The 24,915-nt window shown below is 40.7% G+C and overlaps 2 protein-coding genes across 3 annotated transcripts in view; one reads left to right on the top strand and one right to left on the bottom strand.

Annotated features, from left to right (window-relative positions):
* Window positions 1–24,915, top strand: part of LOC141803886 (SPRY domain-containing SOCS box protein 4-like) — a 94,013-nt gene that overhangs the window by 49,922 nt on the left and 19,176 nt on the right. The window lies entirely within an intron of this gene.
* Window positions 20,909–22,305, bottom strand: LOC141804185 (GTPase IMAP family member 1). The gene is made up of 3 exons (XM_074688509.1): window positions 22,275–22,305; window positions 21,490–21,987; window positions 20,909–21,381 (listed from the first exon to the last, which is right to left on the bottom strand). Exons 1-3 carry the CDS (start codon window positions 22,303–22,305, stop codon window positions 20,909–20,911), a joined length of 1,002 nt encoding a protein of 333 aa, XP_074544610.1.

Genomic DNA, 24,915 nt, shown 5'->3' with positions numbered 1-24,915 from the left:
GTATGAAAAAGTGATGGGCAAAGTTAATATTTCCGTTATAGATGATGCAGGCGCGGTGAAGTGTACAGTGATAATTGCAGCTGCAACCATGACACGCTAAAAACAGTCTGAAAAAGATGACACGCAGCCTTTAGGTTCTTCTTATGTTCTCTTTACTGAGCCAGAGAAGATTTTTTTTTAAATTCAAAAGATGAGTTGCTGACACACGCATACCAAGCAACTGGTACTGTTATATTTTTTTCTTTTACCAGAAGCGAAATATCGAACGGATAAAGATAAATACAGAAGTTAATACCAGGGGTTAATGGTGTGTGCTTTTCTTTTTTTTAAGTTATTTTTTGTGCTTGTATGCCTTTGAAAAGATAGGAGAGATTGGATAGGGCATGATAACAGTGCAAAGAGTGGGGTGTAACATGTAGGAAAGAGGCCACAGGCTGCCGAGGCCGCCTGTGCAAGGGCAAACCTCATGGAGTGTGACCTAGACCACAAGGCCATCTGCACTCCAGCAATGTGCTTTTCTGTGCATCAAAATGGAATCATACTAAAATTAAAGACCATGGGTTTGATGGAAGACGTCGACACAACAGAGACATATTGTGCAATGCAGACTTACACCATAGACTGTATATAGAGTGGACAGTGTGGCTCTGCTATTTACTGTTGTACGGTTATGAAGCCAAAATTTCCCCGTCACAGGTGCCGCCATTGAAGCAGCGAGAGTCTGCGCAGTAGAGACTGTGAGGGATTCTGGGAAAATCTGAGTGGAGCCGAGTGACAATAATGATAAATATTTTTTTTTCTTTCGAGAGTCTAATCAGTTTTTGACTCTACCACCAGACATATTTTACAATCCCAGAAAAAAAAAATACACAAGAATGTCAGCTGTCAATCATCGTTTAACGTGATGTAAAACTTCATTTTTACCTCTTATAACTAATAGAAACGGAACTCTTCAGAAAAAAGAGGACTTGAATACAAAACAGCCAAATGATATCTTCAAATCACCACAACAATGGACGTGAGAAACATTTCTACCAAGTGTAATAATATTTTAAAGTTTGACCACAGCCCATCTGGAATGACTGGAAAGCCAGATATTTTGGCCCTTACTGCAACCAGCCACCAGGGGGAGCAGTTTTTGTGGAGACCTCACTTTGAGCCTAGCAAGCGGACGTCCATTTTTTTTTTACAGTATATGGTTTACACAATAAAAGTAGACACTCCATCACCTCTGTTTATGTGGAAGTAGCATTAACCAGCACCGGGCTGAGAAGCTGCTGGTAGCAGACACTGGCGGCGTCTGTCTGGACCTTTATGCTGGTGTTTCTGTGACTCACTAAAGTTGTCATCTTCCTTTGCCACTTAATGCAGGCTTATTCTTCTTCTTCCTGTATTCTTAATGTAGTTTGTAAAGAACTTGATGTATTAGTATGAATTAATGAATAATTGAGTATTCAGAAATCACAACCCATCCCCACTTGAAATGACATTTTGAAAGTTTCTCTTTATGCAGCTCTTTCTAATCTCATAAATGTGTTTAATGAAACCATGTGTGTGCCTGTGCAGACAGGCGGGAGAAAATGTTGCTCAACAGTTGAGCCACAGGTAGGGGAAATCCACTCAAACTACCAAATCCCCCCAAAATAATTTTGGTTTCCCTTTCCATTCAGACATTAACCACACTCATAACTCTGAGTTTTTCTCGAGTGGGTGGTATTAGTGCTCAACTCTTTGCTCTGAATTTTGAGCAAAAACCGTGGTGAGAGTCATATCCTTGGATTTCATTCAGAGGTGAAGCAAGCAGCCTCGGGGAGCTGCTGCTTTTGTTTCAGAGCTTACAAACAGGATATGATTACAGTCTGTGTAGTGGCTTCATTCAATATCAGTTCTGAGTTGAATCAGTTTGTCTGCCCTTCAGATGACTGAGATAGAGAGGATGAGGTCATAATTACTGTCTGTCTGTGAGTGGAAATCCAGCAGTATGTGGTCAACCAGACAACAGGCATTCTGCTCTTGCTTATCTGTCTTTATCTTCTCAATTTATTTGTGAATCACTTAAAACATGTATGAATTCAAATTTTGATACCTTTGATGTGTAAATGCCTTGTGTGTTTATGTGCGTCTGGTCATGAAAAATCCTCTTTGTAACTCGGGTAATGACTTAATCTAACAGGCCCTCCCATGAGACGCTACAATTGGATTGTTTGTGATTTATTCTTGTGATGGGAAACAACTCGACTGCAGGGTATTAAAAGGAGATTTATAGACGCGGCGTCTGCTTACCACAAACTGTTTGTTTTTCTCTTCACTTCACGACTCAAATCCTGCTTCATCACGAGTCGTTGATCATCAGTTCGCTCCACCTGAGATCACTGCTTTCAGCAAAACCACAGAGATGTATAACCAACAACAATACAGACTATTACTTGTTTTTTCGGCGCACTCAAAGCAACCGGGGTCAGATAAGCACAGACCATATGAGCTTTATTGCAAAGAAATGCTGCATCAGGCTGTAACTGCATTACCCAGTAAATGTGATGTAAATTATTCATCCTCGCTGTGCTCTGACTTCAAAGAATATCTCCTCCTCCTCCTCCTGCATCCAGATGTGACCAGATCTCAACCTGCCAGATATATACATTCATTGAATTGATACTAAATAATAAAAACGTGTTTGACTAATTTATTTTTCTACCCTGAAGCACATTCATCTGCTTCTGTTAAATTCTAGTATGCTGATTTCTGTCGCTCTCACACACATATAGCTTTCTATGCTCTCTTTCAGTCTCAGTAATTATAGCAATTGGCTGTGCTTTGATTCACTACAATGGGAGCTGTCTGTGGCTTCAGACCTCACATTTGCCTATTCTGCTTTTAGGAGAATACATCAAACAGGGCTGCATTGCAAAACCAAGCAGTTAAATGTCACCGTCTTATCAGATTATACGCAGACTCCAAATTCTTTTTTTCTTCCTGAACCACAAGACCGTTAACTGACTTTATCAGTTAAAGTTCAGTTTAGAGCGTTTTAATCTGGTTGAAAGTTTAGATCTTTTTCTTTCCTGATTTGAACTTTGGTGCCGACATTAAACTTTTTCATGCCACAGCTGTGATGTGATTCAGCAGCACAAACCAGCTGTCTGACTGTCAGACAGGCACAGCAAGGAAAAACAGTGAGGAACAAGGGAGACTGAAAAGAGGGGGAAAGAAGTAACAAGTAAAAAGAAGGAGAAAGCTATGAAATGTTAAAGCAGTAAGAAGAGAAGACAGGATATGATTTAAAGCTGCCACTCAGAAAAACAACAGAACACATGATCAGCTCAGGTCACTGCAGAAATCTATGAACGGATGTGTGGGATGGTGTGAATTAAGTCATCGTACCAAGCTGACTTAAGACAAAAGTTCTCATATGCTGAAGAACTTTCAGTACAAAATACAACACCCACATCTTTACACCATCACTTTGTCAGTTTTAGCAGCACAGAGTGAGAAATGACTGATACACGACAAGTCGACTGTAGACGTACGACTCTTTTGACAGAACTGGAAACCCAAACACTTCACTGCTAGCTTTGTTGGAAGAGATTAATTCATACTTCGAGGTGAAATCACAATCACAGCCTTACATAGACTAAAAGTCATTCACTTCTTGTGTTATTTTTAAAGCCCACTGTCACTCTGACTCGTCCATGAGCTTTGAAATCAAACCTCCCTTTTCTGTTTCTGCTGTCTCCACCAGGGCCAGAAAAAAGTTATTTATGCTTTGCCTATACTTGTGTGGACGAATGACATCATTTTCGCGTCAGTGGCGGCTGCTAGTCAGTCAAGGAGGGGAAGCTCATTTTTTTTCCAGCCTACATCATAAATTTGTTTATTTATTTAAACGTAAATTCTACCCTCCGTTCCTTTTCAAGAAAATGATCTGTGACCCTGTCGTACCAACCAGGTGTTTTATCCAGGGATTTTGCCAGTGTTCTCTCAATGGCCAGCTGAGCTACCTGCTTGAACGGCCTTGGCCCATTGTGTTATGGGTGTAAGACTTGAGCTGCTTTAACCAGGAGAAGATACTCTTTACGGAAGATGCGCCAGTGGAGGGTTATTCTCCAAGATCGCTGACTGGCTCATTTCACTGTTAATCAAAAAGGGATTCGGCCTCAGACAGATCATCCAATCATCATGCAGAAGCCGAGCGTCCAGGCCAGCCCACTGCCTCATAGACCCCCAGAGACGCTGAGTGTCCGATGGGCAGGACAAAGCCCAGCGTTTATCCAATGACCGTCCAGTTTCCACAGTGGAACAACCCACTCTACGCTTCTCGCTGAAGTCAGAAGACACCCAGCGTCCGACTGTGTTAAAGAGCTGAGACGCTGCGGGGATGAATGAGAAGAAGGTGGAGCCAGTTACCTGTGATAGGAGCTGATTCTGAACAAAAGATGAAGGAATTCTAGCGCATACTTTGTCAATGAAACGAACACACAGCAGTACATATCACCACTTTTTGGGGTCATTTTAGGGGAAGCTGAGCTTCCCTTGCAGTCTTAGAGCAATCGTGCATCTATGCCCCTTTGCATGGTCCCTTTCCCTTTCTACGCCGTGCACACTCAAAAATTTCATACCTGCCGAACAGAGACGCACGGACAAGATAGCGGAAGAACAGGATCCCATAATGGTTGAAGTGCAGAAATGCAGGCATCTGTATGACTCTTCACACAAAGATCACTGTGATAACTGAGTGGTAAATAATTCATGGTGTGAAATTGAGGAATCGTTTAAAAGAACCTGGAAAAATATCCAGGACAGATGTGTCAATGTGTTGTAAACAAATGCAAACCTCTGCAACTTTCGTTTAGAACTCTAATAGATGTATGTTTGTGATACACCGCTCCCTACAGTTTGCGAATAAACACCAATGGACGCCGCACGGGATGTTAAAAAGCATAAAAGCCTCACGTTCTCATGCGTGGATCTCATGCATCTCATTTCTGCACATCATGTTGCAGCGGAAAACATAACACAGCCTTTAAGGAGCCTGAAGCATCTGTGCTTTTTATTCACTTACATCCAGCAAAAACACTTGGTCTGCCTGTGGTTATTTTTGCTGTTTGTTCAGATATGCCACTGTAACATGTTGGACCACAAAGTGTGTAAAATTTCTTGTATAAGGCTGTTCTGCACAGTAATGTCTTATACAGGAATGTGTACATTTAGTTGACTAAAAGATGACATGTAGTCACTCTCACCAGTTGACACCAGAACTCCTCAGTTAAACTGTTTTTTTCTTATTTTCACTTTTGGTGCTCTACTACCTTGATGTAAACAGGGTTAGATGACGGATAGCATCACCTAGCAGTAAAGTACTTTAGCATTTTGATGCTGGAAAACACTGTCTTGAGTCAAAGAAACGGATCCTCTTGTGAATGTTTTCTTCCTGAAGGTCGTGTTCACCTCGGTTAAGTCCTCCTCAGTTTCACTCTGCTCCATGACAGGTCTGTTCATCACTGTTTGAATTATAAATCTCCCTGCTGGATGCTGTGGCATGCTGGATTTGAATACGCTAGCACTCACAGCGTCCTGCTCTCTTCCAGCTGAGTGATATGTGGGTCAGTGGGTTAGCGCTTTAGCTTTAACTTTGCTGTTAGCTGCAGACGTACTGGTGTGCATGCTGCTGTTTCTGCTCCTCATATCTGTGTCCCTCTGTTTCTGCTCCTTACTGTCACATGTAGGTGTTTGTCTCTGTTTCCTGTTTGGTCTCAGGTGTTCACTGCTTCACACAAACACAACCATCAGGAGCTTGTTGGCAGATCTTTCTCATCAGGCAGTCGCACAAAGAAACCACTAAGTGTTTTTCCCCTTATCTAACCTTGATTCTGGGAAAGCTAAGCTCAATTTTAATAGTATATTTCAGGTTTGATTTGTCAGCCAGTGAGCACACTAACAGAAAATTATCAATACATTTGTGCATGCATCTGCATTTTAAAACACAAGCCATGCTGGCTATGCTGATCTTAAAAGTGGTTTCTCACAGAGGGATGCAGTTTCTAAACGGCTTCGTAGGCACATCTTCAAAATATTCACTGTGAATTTGAAGTCCTCTTGTTACGTATAGTTTTATCTTTGGAAATATCTTTTGCTACCTTGCTGCCTGTCTAACAAAAATATTGGTTATGCAACTGTAATACAAGATTTTCAACAAAGAAAATGCTCTGATCTCTGGATAAAAGTGTTTGTGCTTCTCTCTTCATCCTTCGCTCTCAGATCCAAGCACACCCGGCTGCGGCGGGGAACAGCGGTGTCATGTCAGTGCACTGGTAATCAAATATTCAACAGCTGAGATGAAGAGATGAGAAGGGAGAAAAACGAGGCACAGGAAAACACTAGAAACTAACACAAGACAGCGAGAGAAAAGAGATGCAGTTGTGAGGTGTGAAAGAAGAAATACAAATTGAGAAGCATGTATAAATCAGCGACTTAAAGAAGTGAAAATCAAGATGATAATGCAAGTTTCCAGGAGAGATGCCTACTGCTAAAAAGAGGGTTTAAAGAAAGGAACAAGAGTGAGCAAAAAGACGCTTCAGATCAAAGTGTGGCAGCTGGAACACAAATGACAGAGACAGGACGATAAAAGACAAACACAGAGAGAAGGAGAAATGTCAGAGGATGAGAGTGTTAGAAAGGAGAGGGGGCAAATTAAAAGTGTTGCTCCTGTGGAGATCAAATGAACCGACTGGCTTTCTGAATAACTTAACAAGTCTATTAGTACAGCCTTAATGGTGTGCAGTGAGCAGTGAATGGTGAATATTTTTCAGTATAAAACACACTCCAAACAGTTAGTTCCAGCCTTATTTCAATGTGTCCATACTTTTAAAAGCTGCCGATGCTCAATTTAAAAAACATCTTGTGTTAAGTAAGCCGTCTTTGCAAATGTACATCAGGTCTTGTTCAGACAATTTTAATTATCCAGGGAGAGTTAACAGTTAAACCGTTTTATTTTGCACTTCAGTTTATTAAAAAAAAAGAAAACACTGTAACCCTGACAGTTGTTAGCTTTTTTTTCCTTTTTTTGCACTTTTGTTTATATATTTTTAAAAAACTGTAAACTCATAGAGAGTTGTTTGTGTTTTATTTTGGATTTAACGGCAGAGTGACTGTGCTGCCTTTGTTATAAATTATCTGTCACTATTAATTGAAATTTTATGTATCAAAAGTACTGGTGCTATTTGGTTCTTGGTATCGACGAGTACTCCAGAGGTAGAACTCGTACTGGCATCAGTCTGAAAAAAGTGGAATCGAACATCCTTAGTTCCAGCTTTATTTAAAATGCATCATGGTCTCTCTAAAGCTCTGTTTCCACCAAGCAGTTCAGTTCGGTTCGTCTCGGCACGGCAAGAATTTTGAGGCATTTCCACTGACTAATCCCAGGACAGACCCCCAAATAACTGAGACGAGCCGTACCACTTTTTGGGACCCTTCCATAGGGGTGCCAGACTAAACCGATCTGATCTCAAAAGGTGGAGCAACAACACTGCAGACCGCTGACTGGTCTAAATAATTGTTGAAGAAATCATGTGCGACAGCAGCTGTATTTCTCCTGGCAGCTCACAGTCTTCTCTGAAACAAAGCTGAACGTGCTTCGTGTCAAGGTGCCACATGCCAATTACAGAGAGGGCGAAATGCTCCATGTCTTCTTTGTTTACTGTGTCATGTTTTTCTTCTAGTTGGACACTGTGGGTACACTGTGTTGCGCTGCTATGGCGTCACACTTTTATGTTACTGATGCAGCTTTCGGCATTCAGCTTACAAGCCGCTTACCACGAGGGGGCACGGTTGGCCGCGGAAATGCAAACAGGGCCAAGCTTAACTGAGCCAACCCGTACCAAACCGTACTGATCTAAACTAGACTGCTTGGTGGAAATGGGCTGAACATTGTTTCTGTTTTACCTGTATGCAGACTAACCTGTGAAAAGTCAAAGTATTATGGGCAGTGCTGCAGGAAACTCTGATCTTTGTTTTTAATTCATTAAAAAACATGACCTAAAAGTTTGCCTGGAGTAAGAGTCAGTATTACCTTTCACATCTGCTCCAGGCTCATCTCTTTGCAAAGACGGTTACAGTACACAAGATATTTCAAATTTAACTAAATTAAAATATCCTCTTGCAACAGCAGAGCTCTTTAGAAGTACTGTGTGTGTTATTGTTTATCTCCCTGAGCAAACGCTTGGCTATAACTCTCCGAGGAGTGAGAAACTAAATCTGCTGTTTGTTTTCTGCCAGGCTGCCAGCAAACAACGACTAATGCCGAACACGCTGAGCTTAGTTACCAACTGTCAAGTAAGATTTTTGTCCAAAATTTAGATTGCTGATGCTGTAAAATACAGAAACATAAAGGTAAACAGTATGCCTACAGTTCATTATTTAGGTAGTCTTTTTGTTAAACTTTTTAATGAGCCCTGCCACACGCTGCCAGAGACAGACAGGAGGAAAGGTTTGAGTAGCAGCATTAGGAAGGCGATGTCTGCTGGAATAAATGAGGCTTAAGATGAAGCCAAAAGGTGTAAAGATGGACTAAAGAGCCTCCATGAGAGGAGAAAGCTGTGAAAAAGCCTGAACACCCGTGCCACTCAGGGAGAAGTCTCGTACCTGTGGGAGCTGACCAGTTTACACCTCCCTACTGTACCATGGCTGTGCGCATTAGACACTCAGAGAGATTAGTCTTATCGGTTTTGTGTTAAACAGAAATGAGCGTGTGTGATGGGAAACAGAGAGGGGACAAGAAACCAACTGATTTACTGCAGAAAAGAAACCCAGAGTGATTTCACACTTGATTATCTCCCAATTTATCCCATTTTCCTGTCGGGACCAATCCTTATCCCCTCATCTTGCTCCCAGTGTGCATGTGCGTGTGTGTCCTCCCATGTTTACGTGAGAGTGTTCAATAATCAGGGAGACCGAATCTACCCAGACATAAATATTGGAAGAAAGATCACGCTTTTACTGTAAAAAACACTGAGCTGCTGTGTAATATTTAGGAGCAGAGCTGTCTGTGGGAGACTCATTTGAATCCAATTAGTGTCCAAAAAATACACTTTAAACAATAAAAGCCTTTGATGCATCGGTTTTGCCTCGCAGCCACCACAGATTCAAGGGAATTTATGCACGAACAGAAAAGACTAAAAGCTGAAATCAGTTTTTAAAGCTAAGGAGTCACCATTATTGATATAAAATCATCACTCTCACGTTAAACGCTGACACAGGTTCAACTTTGTGGTTCTGACACTTTTTAAAAGGACAGAAAAAAAAGAAGTCTGCTTATTAAAATCCAGTTCAGTATTCCCTCCTAACATGGACTTAAAGGTCCCACATTATGCTCCTTTTCTGTAATATGGATCATTGATGTCTTCATGAAATGGTAGTAACATGTTTTGGTCCAAAAAGCCAATAAATCAAGCACAGCAGCATTGTTTCCAGGCTCTCATAGCCCCTCTGTTCAGAACGCTCTGATTTAGTGGGCGTGACCTTCATATGTAAATGAGCCACCGCTGATACCACCCTGCTCTTCCACGTCACTGAGAGCGGCGCCACGAGCTCAGAGTGCACAATGTTTAGAAAACAGCGAAGCTCGTTGACCGTAACTTTACAGGCTAAAACAACGGGCTAACCGCAGCTAAAATTAGCATCCTGAAGCTAACACAGAGACAGGGGGGACACTGAGGAAAAGCTCTTACATCTGCTCCACAGCACACAGCATTTAAAATACTCACATTTCCAGGGTCTGAGGTTTGTTGGTGGATGGTTTTAATGTGCCTGGATTCAGGACTAGTCTATTCACCAGCCCTCTGTTGTACTGTCCAAAGTTGGAAAAGCAGTCGGCCGTGAAGTGACTAGCAAAATCACATGCACAGTTTTACTGAGTGTAGCTGGCACATTTCCTTGATAAATGAACTTTAGCCACTTAGTCTTGTCTTCTTCAGAGATGGGAAGCTTGTGTATGGAACTATGTGGCTGTTTACAGCCAAAAATAGAGCAGTGATGGCTCTTCAAATTCAGCAGTCTCGGGGAGGGGGTTTGGGGGTATCTGCTCAGGTGGACCGATCAGGTCAGACTTGCTCCTGATTGGTCAAAAAGGGAATCCCTGACGTCAGCAAATCCCCAAAATCCAAACAGCTCGTTTTAGGTCAGGATTTTACATTCACAAGCACTACTAAGTACAGGTTTTGTCATTAAATATCACATTTTGTGGGCTGGGAGGAAAGCCAAAGACCCACAAATTTCACTAAAAGACTTAATAAAGTGATTTTTGAATAATATGGGACCTTTAATGGTGAAGATTTTGCCAAAGTATCATATGATAATTGGACTTATGTGAATAAATAGAACACAAGGGATATAACCAAAATAAAAAATGAGTTTTTCACTGTTCCATGTGTGTTAATGAAAGAGCTGGTTTCATTTTTATTGTGTGTATGTGGTGTGTGTACCACTGAGTTTATTCATGTGTTTCAACCAAAGCAGAGGAAACATTTTAGATGGCGAGCTCTGATTTGTAGCGCTGTTGTTTTTATTGATTTAGACACACACACACACACACACACACACACACACACACACACACACACACACACACACACACACACACACACACACACACACACACACACACACACACACACAGGTCCAGGATCATTAACAAGGCGATCCAATCACACTCCGTCTCTGTAATGAATGAGAGCAGGATAATCCTCTCCAATCTGCGTCTCCATGGCTCTTTGTTCGGGAAGCTGTTCGCTCAGCGGCTAATCAACACTTCGGTTTGGCCTCCGTCATTCCTGATTCTCTAACAGCCACCTCTCCTTTGTGCGCTCATAGATCCAGTTCTATTTTTAGGTCTCTTTGCCCCCTCTTGCTTTTTGTCTACCTGGTGAAGGTAACTCTTATGATGAATTGGACTGTAACTCCATTCTGCAGTGTTTTGAATTATATGTGTGCTTTTAGTTCAGTGGGAGCCACCTGTGGCTGTGGAGCGCTTGTAGTCTGCACTGAAACACTGCACAAATAGAGAAAAACAACAGAGAAAAACTGTGAGAATAGACTGAATTATATCCATCTGCTGCTGTTGTAGAGCAGACGCATCGCTCCTATGACGACACCTCTTTAATATTTCCTGTTTGCACATCTCTGTGAGCATGATGTCATGACCCAAGTCAGGTGAAAGTTTTGGCCTTGTCTGAGTGGTAAGTTTTCCTGACTATAGACCAGCGAAACTTTCCTTTTCTGCAAATCCACAATAATGTCTTTTAAAAAGAGTTTTTCCCCTCGACTCACATAAACCAGCAGCTGAACAGAAATGTCTCCCCAGACTTATTCTTATGGTGATTTTGGCCAAGTGTGTGCACACCCCTGAATATGAATGAATAGGATTTGTATCAGGAGTCACAACAGCAATGCGCATACAGAGATATTTACTGTGGTTTCCCATAAAAGGAGCATTTTACAGAAGATAGAAGAAAACGTCAGGACAGATGGTGTTTGCATGGAAACAGACTTAAAGTACGTGACTGTAAGCTGTTGCAAACCAAGACTGTACATAACTGTATATAAATATACGTGGCACCTACACCTCCTCTTTTTATACAACACTGATGCCAGAATCAGGCCTGCAACAAGCTCTGACATCATGCACATCTTACTTTTTCTGCTCCCCACAGATATTGAGCACAGTGTAGGAAGGCCAGAAAGTCGACCTCAGCCCACAGATCATCAAATGCTTTTAACACCAGCCCCTATCAGCTGACAGCTCAGATGATTACATCTTCGCAACCTATTGGAAAATAGCAAAATGGGTGTTCTGACCTGCTCCAGCCCATCTGCTGTTGCTGCTTCCCCTCCAAACAGCTTCACCACCCAGCTCCACTCCAGCTCCTGGTTTGATGCTGTGTTTGGTTTTACCTGAGTCACCTGTTTTAGGCTCAGAGTCATCCGCTGCTCGTCAGTCATGTGGGGTCCCACAGGGCTCAGTTTTGGGGCCACCGCTTTTTTCCTTGTACATACCGCCTCTGGGGTCTATACTGAGAAAGCATGGAGTAGCTTTCCATTGCTATGATGATGACTGTCAGATTTATGTGCCGTTAAAAGCAAAAGATGGCTGCTCAGTCAAACCCCTCCTTGCTTGTCTAAAAGATGTTAAATCTTGGTTGACCCTGAACTTTTTAAACTGTAATGAAAAGAAAACAGAGATTATGGTGTTTGGACCAAGTTCCCCTGTGAGTCCACTTCTGTCGATCTTGGATCCCTGACATATTTTAAAACATCTGTCACCAGTCTGGATTTCAAGTTGGACAGTGATTTTAAACTAGACAGCCAAATTAAAACTGTTGTTAAGTCTTGTTTTTATCATGTAAAGCGGTTGGCAAAGGTCAGATCTTGTACGTCCAGACAGCACTTTGAAACAGTGATCTATGCTTTTATTTAATCACGTTTGGATTACTTTAACGCACTTTATGTTGGAGTGAGTCAGTCCCTGCTCGACTTTTAACTGGTACATGAAAAGGGAGCACATCAGCCCAGTACTGGCTTCACTTCACTTGTTGCTGGTGACTTTTAGAGTTGATTTTAAAAGTCTTATGTTTGTTTTTAAATGTTTAAATGGTCCTGCCCCACCTTACCTCTCTGAGCTACGGCCGCTCCTGCAGGTGCCGAGGTCCAGGAAGAAGCTCAAAGGGGACAGTGCCTTCTCCAATGTTGCTCCCTGATTGTGGAACGATCTTTCCATGCACATTAGAGAGGCCCCTTCACTGTCCACTTTTTAAAAGCGTCTTAAAACCCATTTTTATTCTTTGGCTTTTAACCCCAGCGAGAGTTAGGCCCCGTTTACACGACAACATTTCATCCGAAAATGCTTTAATGCAGTGCAAAAAAATCTGTGTTTACGCAGAAACACAGAGGGACTGAAAACGCTGTATTAAGCATGACAGGCCTGCAGGTGGTGCTATAACTGTCCTGTCCAGATGCCGCTTTTGGGAGATCTCCACCGAAGTAGAGTTGAGCTGGGTTAGTTGTTTTCAAAAGTTTGCGTTTGAGGTCGGCTGAAACGCTGTTTCCGTTTAAACAATAGGCTGAAACGCAACAAAACTTTTGCGTTCTGATCATATTTGCTTTTATTCCCTTTTATCTGTTTTCATTTGCTTTAAATTGTTTTTAGTATGTTTTATGTGTCTTTTTTTTTTCTTATCTGTTTCTATCGTTTTATTTCTATCTACCTGTACAGCGCTTTGTTTACAGCTGTGGTTATTTTTTTAAGTGCTTTATAAGTAAAGTTGGTATGTTATGGTATGGTTTGGCCACTGGTGCACGCTCCGTTCTGTTCTCATGGTGGCCTTTGCTGCTTCTCTCCCTGCCTTAGCTTTTCAAGTATGCACATGAAAAATAGAGGAGTTGTGCTCTCCCCACCTCAGGCTTTGGTGTCCCACATTGGCACGTGGAAGGGGACGAGGCTCTTAAAACAGGATGCCAAATATAACTTTCTATATGCAAATAATAATTTTCTTTCAGAATTATTATGGAAACTGTCCTGACTGAAAGAAACTGTATATATTAAACCTTTATTTGACCTGATGACTCACACATACCTGACGAAAACAGGATGTCTGCAGATTACTCATTCAGTGTTTTTCTTGTAGTACTGATTAAAACTCAGAAAACAAACCATCTGTGTCTCTGTGTGCAGCTGGGGAACATTTTCCTCTCACACTGGTTTCTGTTTTGAAAGCTCATTGAATAAGCTTTGTGCTCACAGGTCTTTTTTGTACTGATGTTGTGTAATTAGTGTCTGTTGTGCTCTGTGTTCATGCAGCTGTTATCCACCTTGTAACTGTGGAGACCAGTGGCTCTTTCACTTTCTCACATTTCCCTTCAGAAGCAGTAACTGGCTCTTTGGTCCTTTGCTTGCTTTGCAGTCAAAATAGACAAACAGCACACGTCCACTCAGATTATTCTTCAGTTCTTTCACAATCAGTGAAGCATTAAGTAATTGTTTGTTTGTCAAAACCTCCTTTATACCCATTTTCATTGATAAGTCTGATTCAGATTTTGACTCTTTTTTTTAATCAGTCATTTTTATGTCTTGCTTTGCTTGATATGAACAGAAATATAAAATTTTCCAGAATTTTGTTGCTCTAATACTAAGTTATGATTACATACTCATCATTGACACAGTGACCTGTCATATAATGTGATTGGACAGCAGGGGGCACACACTTTCTCCTTTGCTTACTGGTCACCTCTAGCCACTTTCAAAACGCTGCTGGCTTGATTTATTCAACCTGTAAAAGTGTTTTTTTTTTTTTTTTTACCATCAAACGTTAGCGAAGTGTCTCTATCTATCTATCTATCTATCTATCTATCTATCTATCTATCTATCTATCTATCTATCTATCTATCTATCTAGTCCTCTTTTCCTCTGCTGCTCCCTGCAGTGTGCTCCCCTCCCTCCGTGAATCCTCTGCTTTATGCCGTCTCTAAAAAAAAAAAAAAAAATCTATCCGTCTATCTAACTGGCACAGGTCCATCGCCCTCTCACCCTCTGCTGGGCTTTGTGCCCGGGCAGCTACTGTATCTCTCTGATGTACCGCTGCATATCACACACACACCTCTGTCCTCTGTCACACTGCCTGCTGGGGTTGAGAAAAGCGAAGTTGAGACTTCCTATAGGAAAGTTTAGAAATGTTTACTCTGTTGTTGTTTATTTTAGCCGTTAAGTTTTTTTGTCGTCTCTTCAATTGACATGCTCAGTCAGCTTTATCTCTTATCTCCTTCTCTGCCCAGTGGACTTTGATTTCAGAGAGACTCACCTTTCTGTGGGACCTGATAGTGACAAAGCCTTATCTGTGTGATTCAGTCTGCTGTGTGTGTTTGTGTGTGTATGATGAATGAGTGTCATTTAGTAAGGACATACATTGTAGAGTGTGCCAAAATAAAAGCAGTAGAGGAAGTCACCTTGCAGTGAATCACTGGAGACAGAGTATATAGCTGTGTTGTAGGTTGTTGAATAGTGTGTGAGTACTTTATGAGCCTTGAGGCGGACAAGGTGAGTGATTTATTGTAGGTTTGCCTCAGAAATTCTTTAGCAATGTGCTTTAAATCTTTCTTGCCTCGCATAAAGCAATTGTATGAACATCTTCAACACATTGATATGCCTTTGAAACAATGAGAACTTTTCAGGCTTTCAGTTAAGCCAGTCATTGGTGGTAAATATTTTGTTAAAATCATCCTCATCATTTCTGGTTTGCAAAACAAGTGTGAAAATCAAAAGTGAAGGATTTTATTTTCCTTGAAGGGTTGTCCATCAGGTTTTCTTTTTATTATGACTTCTGGAGAAGTGCATCTCATGTTTGAAGTGAGTCTCAGTTTCACTGTTAATAGTAAGGTCCAAAAAAGCTTAACCCTGGCTTTCCTCAGCAGTATGCCCCTGAAAAAGTAACCACTTTGATTTATTCACAAATCAAGTCGAGTGAAAACTCCTTTTGAAAAGCTTACATGTGAATATAGGTCAGCTCAATCATTTGTGACACTTCAGGTCTGACTGACCTTTATAGAACAGTATCACACTTTTTTTTTTCATCTGGAAGAGATTTTCAACTGCTTTTGCATGTAATTATCTTTGTATGAAAATAAGTAAATGGCCATTTAATTATTGCTGATGAGAAATGAGATGCTATTATGATGATTTGCTGACAGTCTTACTTCAGCTACAAACAGAAACCAGAACCCTAAGGTCCTGAGTACACAATCATCATCTTTAATCTGTAAATAGAGATGGGCAACAGGTTGTTCATATGTAGGGATGGGTATTGATAAGATTTTATCGATATAAGTGCCAGTATTGATTCTGCTTATTAATCCTATTCTTTATGGATTCTCCTATCAATTCCTGTAGCTTAGCTTAAAGTAGCTTTAGGATTTCTGGGTCAACAACATTCAATTGAGTTTATTAGTGAATAAGTATGTAATTAATCCCTGGATCTTGATATCTCTGGGCAAAAATAAACAGAAATAATTAATAATTACATGTCACATGACACTGATGTACTGCTTTGATATACGTCATACAGTGTCTTGAAGTGGTTACAGCAGTTGTTTAAGTTGTTTGGAACCTTGCTGTAGTTATGAAGCTAGCCATGAGCCTGCAGTTTCCTCTCATCTGCCTGTAAGCATTTTGACTCGGTTGTATTTATTATTGATGTATGCTAGCATATTAATGCAATTTCCTGTATATGTTAGCATCAAGCGAGCTCTATTTTGTTTACATCATTTTTGATAAATAAGGAGATTGATACCATGTTGAAAGTTTTGAATAGGAACCTTCTGTGATAGAGTAATGTGCATTTCTTCCAGAGTTCAGTTTTTCAGCAAAAATTCAAGCTGAAAATCCCGAATCAGAGTTTTCTTGGGAAACGTTATCCAACTGCTAAGCATAAAGGCTAATGATAGTGATGGATTGAAAAATTTCTTATCGATGCTCAACAGGAACCCGTTTTTGATTCCCATCCCTGTTCAAATGTAGAGCCAGTGTGTTTGATTCAGGTTTGGGAGCATACACTTCATTTCTGATGAAGAGCAGCTTACGGTACCAACTGCTGGTTTTCACCCCCTGCTCAGTTTATCTAACAAAAAAACTAAAAAATATACCTGAATCTCTGTTCCTTGTAGCTTTATTTGTTTTTGTGAACTAAAAGCAACTGTTTAACCGTTATATTGGTCAACTTTGTCCAGTCAGAGTTTATGGTGGTCTCACAGACCTGCCTTCCTGATTTTCTGGGTCACTGGGTCACTCTGTCATGCTAAACTTGGTTTCTCAATTGCTGCTGTCAGTGCCCTGTAATTGCACCACATGCTCAAAAAACGGAACCAGCACAAGTGTCATTGAATCCTGTAGACTAAATCATAGTTATCTTCTCCTTTTAGATGTCACATTTATAAATAATTTTTATGTCTTTATCAGAGGACAGGACAGTGGACAGAGCAGGAAACAGGGTGAGAGTGGAGATGTTGATTGTTCACACTCTAGGGAATATGAGGATGGGTTTACACCATCATGAGACTCATTAGTTTTACCCTACTGATAATGTGCTGGCTGGTCAATGTGCATCCAAAGGTTACCTCTGGTCAGAAAGAACAACAGGACGGTAAAGCTCAATCAGTGCTAAGACCACCAGCCTAGCTTAGCTCCTTTCAGCAGTAAATAAATGTTTGAGCTGCTTTCTGTCGCTCCTGTGAGTAACGTTTCCCACAGTCAGGAAACACTCAGCACTGAGCGTTGAAATATTTCAGCCTTTAGCTAAAGACGGCTGCACTAATGGGCTGTCTGTTGTCTCATAGCAACAGCAGCAGCCATGACAGATCCTCCCACAAACAGCTGTTTCATCAGAGATAAAAGAAGCCTCTGCATCACAGAGCCAAAGTTGTTTTTAGCTTCATGTCAGGGTTTTCTTGGAGAGAAGCAGAAATACCTTCACAGTAATAAGCCTGGTGTTCCCGCTCCGTATTCATACAGTGTACTTTTACTCAGAGACGTGGACTGGTGACCCTCAGTGATCTTTGATATCAAGACAGCTGCTGACAAACATGTTGTTAGCTAAATGATGTGAATGTGTTGGAAACACTTTGTTCCATGTTTGTTTTTTATAAGTATGAAGTGTTCTTTCATGAAGATCCACATTATTTCCCAACCATGTTCAAAGATTTGATCTTGTGCAATAAAACGGATGATATCACTTGACGGATGATTCATGCTGTGTTAGTTTACAAACCTCAAAGGAGAAACTTAAATATACTATTGAGGTAGATGATTAAGCTATTATTTTCTTATGAAGCTTTTATCTTTTAACCTAAACCCTAAAACACAGTTAAAAGCTTATTATAATTAAAATGTCTTGTCACATTGATGAAGTAAAACACAAATAACCAAACCAGCCACTGAAAAAGCAACAGTCAGTCGAACAGTTTACAACCACAGGTGTACAAGAGTAAAACTGGCAGAAAATTCATGAAATTTAATGCAACAGGAAATAGGCTCTTTCTTTCTGTGGATGCTGGTCTTTTTGTCAAAAATGTGATCTAGGTCACAGTTTCAGGGTGTTGCATCCGTTATTGCTTGAGTATCCCTGAGACCTGAGTCTTGATTCCTGCCTGACAACTTTACCAGACAATGTTTTCTACAAAAACAGTTTTACTCCCAAAGACCTGTAAACAGACTTGAATGTGTTTATTTGTTGGTTCCTGGTTTTACACACAGAGATATCATCTCAGCTTTAACAAACACACAATGCATTTTTGATGGTGTACTAAATTTAGGTAAAGGAACACATATGTTTTGTCTTTCAACAGCATGAAAACAAATGACTGAAACAATTTTAACTAGAAAAGTCTTCAGAGAGCGCAAACCTCCACCGAGTATATTGTGATTGTCACCAACACTTTAGTCCTACTTTAATGTTATACTCCCTTTCAGCAGACTGTCTGCTACAATTTAGTGTTAGTTGCAGGTTTGTACGATAATTTGTTTCCTGACAGTGTTGAAAATTATGATGACCCAGTACATATTTCATATTCTGGATCTTAGTATCCAGAATATTGCCAGGATCTGGATCGTACTTTTACATCTGTCAGAAATTATGGTGACCTTGTCTTGTATTGTTTTGCAAATAAATCTGACCATTTATGGTGGAGTTATATACACATATGGTGAAAACAGCCCTATCTCACAATGATAACGAATCCTTTTAAAAAAAGTCCAGGATCCAGACGGTGATCCAGATCACCTCCAAAATTGAATCACTTCTTCCTTATCCCATTTTGAACATTTCCTGAAAATTTCATCAAGGGCCGTTTGTTAGTTTTTGAGTTATGTTTTTCACAGACAGACAAACTCTCAAAAACATAACCTCCTTGTTAGAGGTAAACATAATGTACAGTCACACGGTACATTTCTGACTTACTTTTTTCTGTGCTGGCTCTTCACCTGGTTTTTGGACAAAGGGGCCAAGCTGACCTGAATGCCCTGATGTTCAAACACTCATGGCTGTCAAGAACCTCATCCAGGCCCACTTATAAAATCCAAACTATCCATTTGATGCAGAAAATATAAAGTTTGTAAATTGCTCCGGTTCTGGTGGAACGTGGATGTTAAAATGTGTCAGATGGAAGATGTTTTTAGGCCTTCAGAAAAAAATGAGTTATATATATATATATAAAAAGAATCAGAAAGGCCCTTCTTACACGATTGGTTCGATTTGGTTGTTTTACTGTAGCACATGCCTTCCAAAGATAAGCCTGCATGCACGGATCCTGAACTAACACATTTGCAAATAAATTCACTGTTAATTCACAGTCTGAACACTGACGGCATCTGTTGGAGTCGCAAAGACACCTTCTCTATTATTGTTTAGTGTCATCTGTGGAGAAGCACAGATGACAGATCAAATCAGCGTCAAAGCAGTTTTCCATGTCTGATAAAAAAAAAAACTATTTTAGTCCCGAAAATATTGTTTTTTGTGCTTTTTCACAACTTTCTGGACACAACAATTTCATGTATTTTAAAGTATCAACAAATAAGAAACCACTGACCCAGGGACTCAGGATGTTGGGACTCTGAGTCTCTTTTTAATACTGTAGAGTTTGAATAAACTGAACCAATTCCAGTGTCAGGGATGAAGTTATTATTTAATCTGGTTTTATTTATTTGAAAGGCTTCTGCTGCCCGGCTGTCGACTGACCTCAGCGGTTACAGCACAGCTGACCTTGCATGGCATCGTGACTGCCAGCCAGAGATGAGAATTAACTGTCTGTGTCAGCAGAGGAGAGAGACAGCAATCCCTTGAAGCCAATTGACAATTTGTGGCGATGTAATAAAACATTCGGTCCACTGTACGCCCTTCTGTTCTGCCATCAGAAAACCTGCATGCAGCAATATTGATTGCTTAGTTGCTGCAAATTGAAAAAGGAAATTATAAACTTACTAATAATAAAGCCAAACTCATCAAGCTGTCTGCTTTATTACAGTTTATTCAACAACTTTTTTAACCTGCGACAACCTATTGTACTTTATGAGAAAGATAATTGGAAATAAATTAGTCTGGTTAACCAGAGATGTTTAGGCTTCATGAGCTGTCGCTGTGTTTGACAGTGAGCTGTGTACAGCTAACCAGAGAAAGATCAGAGGTCTGGGGCTGTAGAAAGCTTCATCCTTTGTGTTTTTAAAAAGAAAACTGGTGACATTAGATTAATACTGACACAAAAGACACAGAATAGATACAGCGCTGAGAGTATGGTTTGGAAAAGGTGTTTTATTTTCAACAGTTTTACACAGTTTATGGCAGCACATTATATACAAGTATGACACACAAATAACTGTACAGATCAAATGTTTAATCTTCTCAGTAAAGGAAATGTTCAACATGTCTGCTTATAAAAGAGATTAATTCTTCTGTTAAGACTAAACAGACGATGTGAAGCTACTACCAGAAGCCAGTTAGCCTAGCTTAGCATACAACCTTAGACAGTCTTGCCAGCAGTTTCCATGTGCTTAGGTAAGCTAACAAGCTGTGTTGTCATCCTCATAGTGCAAACATGGTATCCTGAAATGCTAAGCTAGCACTGCATTTGTCACTGAAAAGCAGAAAACACAATAACATCCACAAAAATATTACAAGTCCAGTTTTTAAAACCATTTAGGAGGATCTGGAGTCATTGTTGGTTTTGTTGCTGGTGGGTTACAGCCTGACAAGAGTTTATAAGAACTCAGTGTCCCAGAATGTTTCTCTCCTGACCGGAGATGTCCCAGGATGAGTCACTGTGTCAGTATAAGACCATTTGATTTTGTCACCCTGTTGTCTTCATACAAGTCTTTTGATTGGACTCAAGGCCAACCTGTGACCCTACTCGACAGAAATGGAACCATGAGTTCAGTTTTCACGTCATCGCTCTCCTCCCGCTCATCTCCACTGTCTGAACCTAGATCCTCCTCACTGCTCAGTTCTACCTTTATGCCCTCATCTTCATCCTCCTCTCTATCCATCTTCCTCTCCACATACTCCTCCTCCTCCTGTGGCTCTTTCCTCAGGCAGCCTCCCCTTCTTTCTTCTTCTGTGTCTGACCTTTGCTCTGGCTCCAGCTCCGTGTTTATCTTGGTCTCTGCTGTCGTTAGGTTTCTCTCCTCACCTCCCACATCTGTCTCCGCCTCCAGCTGAGCTCTCAGCTCCTGCTTTCTGCGGCACCACTCCTCCTCTATCCTCTGGTACATGTGGAGGGAGAAGTGCCATCCTCCATTCTCCTGCAGCAGGTCCTCGACTTTACCCAGCAGCTCTGTCACCTGCTCCTGCTCTTTACCTGCTCCGTTCTTCCTCCTCTCCCCCGCTTCAGTTTTCTTCCACCAGGTCTTCTCCTTCTTCTTCTCTCCTTCTTGCACCTTATGTTTTTTCTCTTGCTCAGCAGTGTCTTTCTTATTGTCAATCACGTGATATCTGTAGCGGCATTTCTCCATCAGCCACTTCAAAGCCAGGCCTCCTGATTGGATGCGCTCCTCCACACTCGGTCCTTTACTCTTCTTTAAGTCTCCACATGTGAACAACACCATGGTGTGTCTCCAGACTGACGGAGTCAACATCTCCATCCTCCTCTCCACTGCTCTTCTCTCTGGTTCAGTAAAGTCCAGCAGCTGGATGACCAACAGAATAACATGAGGTCCTCCAGGTTCACAGAGAGACAACGCCCGCATCAGCTCAATTTTCTCCTCCCGGGGCACAGACTCCTCGGACGAACCCCAGCCTTGTGAGTCAACAACGGTCACGTGATGTCCAGCGGTGATGGCACTGGCAGCTGTGCAGGCCCCGCCCCCTTTAGTGTCAAAAACCTGTCCCAGGCCCAGCAAGGTGTTTCCTGTGGAGCTCTTTCCAGTCCGCCTGGGACCAACCAGCAGAATATTCAGTTCACGTGACGCTAAAGAAAAAAAGGCACATGAGGAAGCTTTTAACCTGCAGCTTCTGTTTCAATGACTTTCAAAGAAGTCAGTGTGATCCACTTTACCAATTACACTTTGGTTAAAAGATATGACTCATTAGGTAAGGTAGAAAAAGTTAAAGTGGTCTTGGGGAGACTAAATTTATCTATCATCAATGAGCAGATCTACTTTAATTAATTCAAATAAATTAATAAAAAATGTAGTAAGCATAACAGTTTGATCAAACTACAACAGCACTGCGTCTTAAACTCAGAAATGAGCATACCAAAAGCTCCTGGTAGACTCAAGCTTCCCATCTTGTCAGGCTTTCTGTTCGATGATCTTGAGAGGTTGCAGATTTAAAATCCCTCTAAAAGAAAATCAGATCTGCATCAGGGATCCCTGAAGACATAAAGATGAAGCAAACAACCATCAAGTCTTTGCTTAATGTGGCTCTCTCTGTATCTGATGGCCCGGCTGGCACTCTCACAGCTTATCAATGTTTACGCTGAAGCACCTCCCATGTTTTATTGCTGACTCTGAATTCTTCAGGAACATAAAACCATCATAACATTTATGATTCCTGACACAAACTTCTACTTTTCAGGAAGTCCTTAACCATGGCGTGAATGTCACTGTGTTGCAGAAAATAACAAATCAGCATCCGTCTGTTTTATTGTTGTTGTTGACTGCTGAGTGACTTTTACTGCTGGTTGTTTACCAGAGAAGGACCTCAGAAAGTCTGAGTTTCAAGAAGCTGTAACAGGAAACAAGGGTCATCTGTTTATGGGATTAAAAATGTTCCTGGTATACTGACACAATAACCTAGCAACATTCAATACCACTCTTTCTCAGACCAGTACCTGTACCAGTACTCTCCCTTGAGTAATGATACTATTAGTCCTTTTGATACATAAAATTTAAATCCACAGTGAACAAGTCAGTCTTTTAAAAATGCATGTGGCTGCAGGAGATGAGTCAGTTTCAGAGTTGCTCCCCAAGCAGCTGAGAGCGGAGGTCTGCAGCTAGACCCCTCTCAAACCTTTCGATCTTAAGGGGCCGTGACAGGGACACAACAACGGCTTTGGAGTAAAACGCAAAAGTTTTGTTGCATTTCAGCGTCACGTTTCCATGGAAACAGCAGCCGACCTAAAACGCAAACTTTTGAAAACAGCCTCCAGAGTAAGATTTTTCTGAAACGCTCCCGATATCAGTAGAAATGCTAACGTCACACTCCGCCTCGCGCAAGGCGAGCACATACAACAGGACAACAGTACAGTTGTTACGATCGTTGCAAACTACCGTGTTGTGCTTGTGCTGCTCAATCTGCTGTATCTGCTGACTGTCTTTCAACAAAATGTGCATCTGTTGCTCCACTTTTTAACTTAGTAGCTATTCCCCAATTCACCAGATGATCGACTCAACTCTACTTCAGTGGAGATCTCCCAAAAGCTGCTTCTGGACAAGACAGACAAGACAGACAGTTATAGCGACACCTGCAGGCCTGGCATGCTTACTACAGCGTTTTCAGTCCCTTGGCGTCTCAGATTTTTTCGCTGCGTTTTCGCTGCATTTTAGTGTTTTCAGATGAAACGTTGTCGTGTAAACGGGGCCTTAAGGATCAAGCAGAGTTCCCGCCTTTTAGCTTTGATTGACAGACCAAGTCTTTCTGTTGAAAAACATTATGAAATAAAAAGGCCATTGTGGAAAAGAACATGAAATAAAAATCGTTTTTTTTTTAATTTTATAAAAGCTTAGAAAACAAATAAAAAGTCGTTGTTTTACAAATTATAAATTTGTTAAAATAATCATTATGAAATATTCAATTAAAATAATTTGATACTAAAGAATAATAAAGCATATTTCACAATAACATTGCCTTATTTCACACTTAAAAGGCCAAGTTATAGATTTTTCTAATATTTATCAAAATGGTATTTATTTCAAAATGTTGTTTTTATTTATTTGATTATGAATCTTTAGGGGTTCCATACATGGTGGCTTTTTATCACTCTGCATGTTGTTTTTAACACTGCTGATACATTGCTAGGTGCCTACTACACGTCACCCTTACACATTAACGATATCCAAGATCTGAGACATATTCTGCTTAGCATGTTTTTGTTCTGATCTTTTTTTCTAACAGGATTATAATTCATAAAAAGAACTTATTGCTACTATAAAAAGCTTGAAATCAGGCAAGAGAAAAGTCAAGTTCATAGGAAAGTATTAAAATTAATGGCAAGTTCGGTCATGTTTGCACAGATTTATTTTTGTATGCAGCAAATTTGTCCCCTGCCAGCCTAAAAAAAAGTTTCTCCGGGCTTCTTTCTTTGTCTTTAGCAACATTAACATCACAAATAGATTTATTTCCTGCGTGCACAAGTGAACGTGAAAAAGCAATGAACAGAAAGCCATGATTGCATTTGTTGTTGCGTTGACTGTTTAGAGCAGAAACAAAATCTTACCTTCTGAACTAATTCTTGCAAATATTGTGGGCTGTAATACAGAATATTTTTCTTTTATTACAGATTATTTATTCTTTAATGCACTCTGGTCTGTGATGCTAAATTGGTATCCCCTCTCTAGATGAAGAAATAAATGGATGTAGCAGAAACACACTACTGACTGAAGATTTGCATAATAAGTGTGTTGAAAAGCTGTTTTCCACAGTGACTCGTGCTGCACGTCTCCTTCATCATAAACACGCTTCACAGCAGCTTTAAAGTTCAGCTTATTTACAGCGGCAAACCTTTCAGGTTTTACGATCTGAAGACTCATCCACGTGACCCACCTGCAGCTTTTAACCAGACCTTGTGCTTCACTGATAAAATCTTGTGAAGCTTGTTGACATGATGCACATTAAACTCTTAAAAGATAATATGCATATTAAGTTTTAGTGTGTTTTCTTTACTAAGCACACACAT

The sequence above is a fragment of the Halichoeres trimaculatus genome, unplaced genomic scaffold (genome assembly GCF_033239565.1).
Source record: "Halichoeres trimaculatus isolate MK-OKI-2021-1 unplaced genomic scaffold, fHalTri1.1 fHalTri1_scaffold_15, whole genome shotgun sequence".
Classification (NCBI taxonomy): domain Eukaryota; kingdom Metazoa; phylum Chordata; class Actinopteri; order Labriformes; family Labridae; genus Halichoeres; species Halichoeres trimaculatus.
The sequence above is the reverse complement of the archived record's forward strand: the minus strand, read 5'-3'. Positions and strand labels throughout refer to the sequence as shown.

Coding starts and splice junctions, on each gene's coding strand:
- LOC141804185 (XM_074688509.1), bottom strand. CDS start 22,305: ATGGGAAGCTTGAGTCTACCAGGAGCTTTTG. Junction 21,988..22,274: donor GAGTCTACCAGGAGCTTTTG/GTATGCTCATTT, acceptor TTTTTTCTTTAG/CGTCACGTGAACTGAATATT. Junction 21,382..21,489: donor TCACGTGATTGACAATAAGA/AAGACACTGCTG, acceptor GGAAGAACGGAG/CAGGTAAAGAGCAGGAGCAG.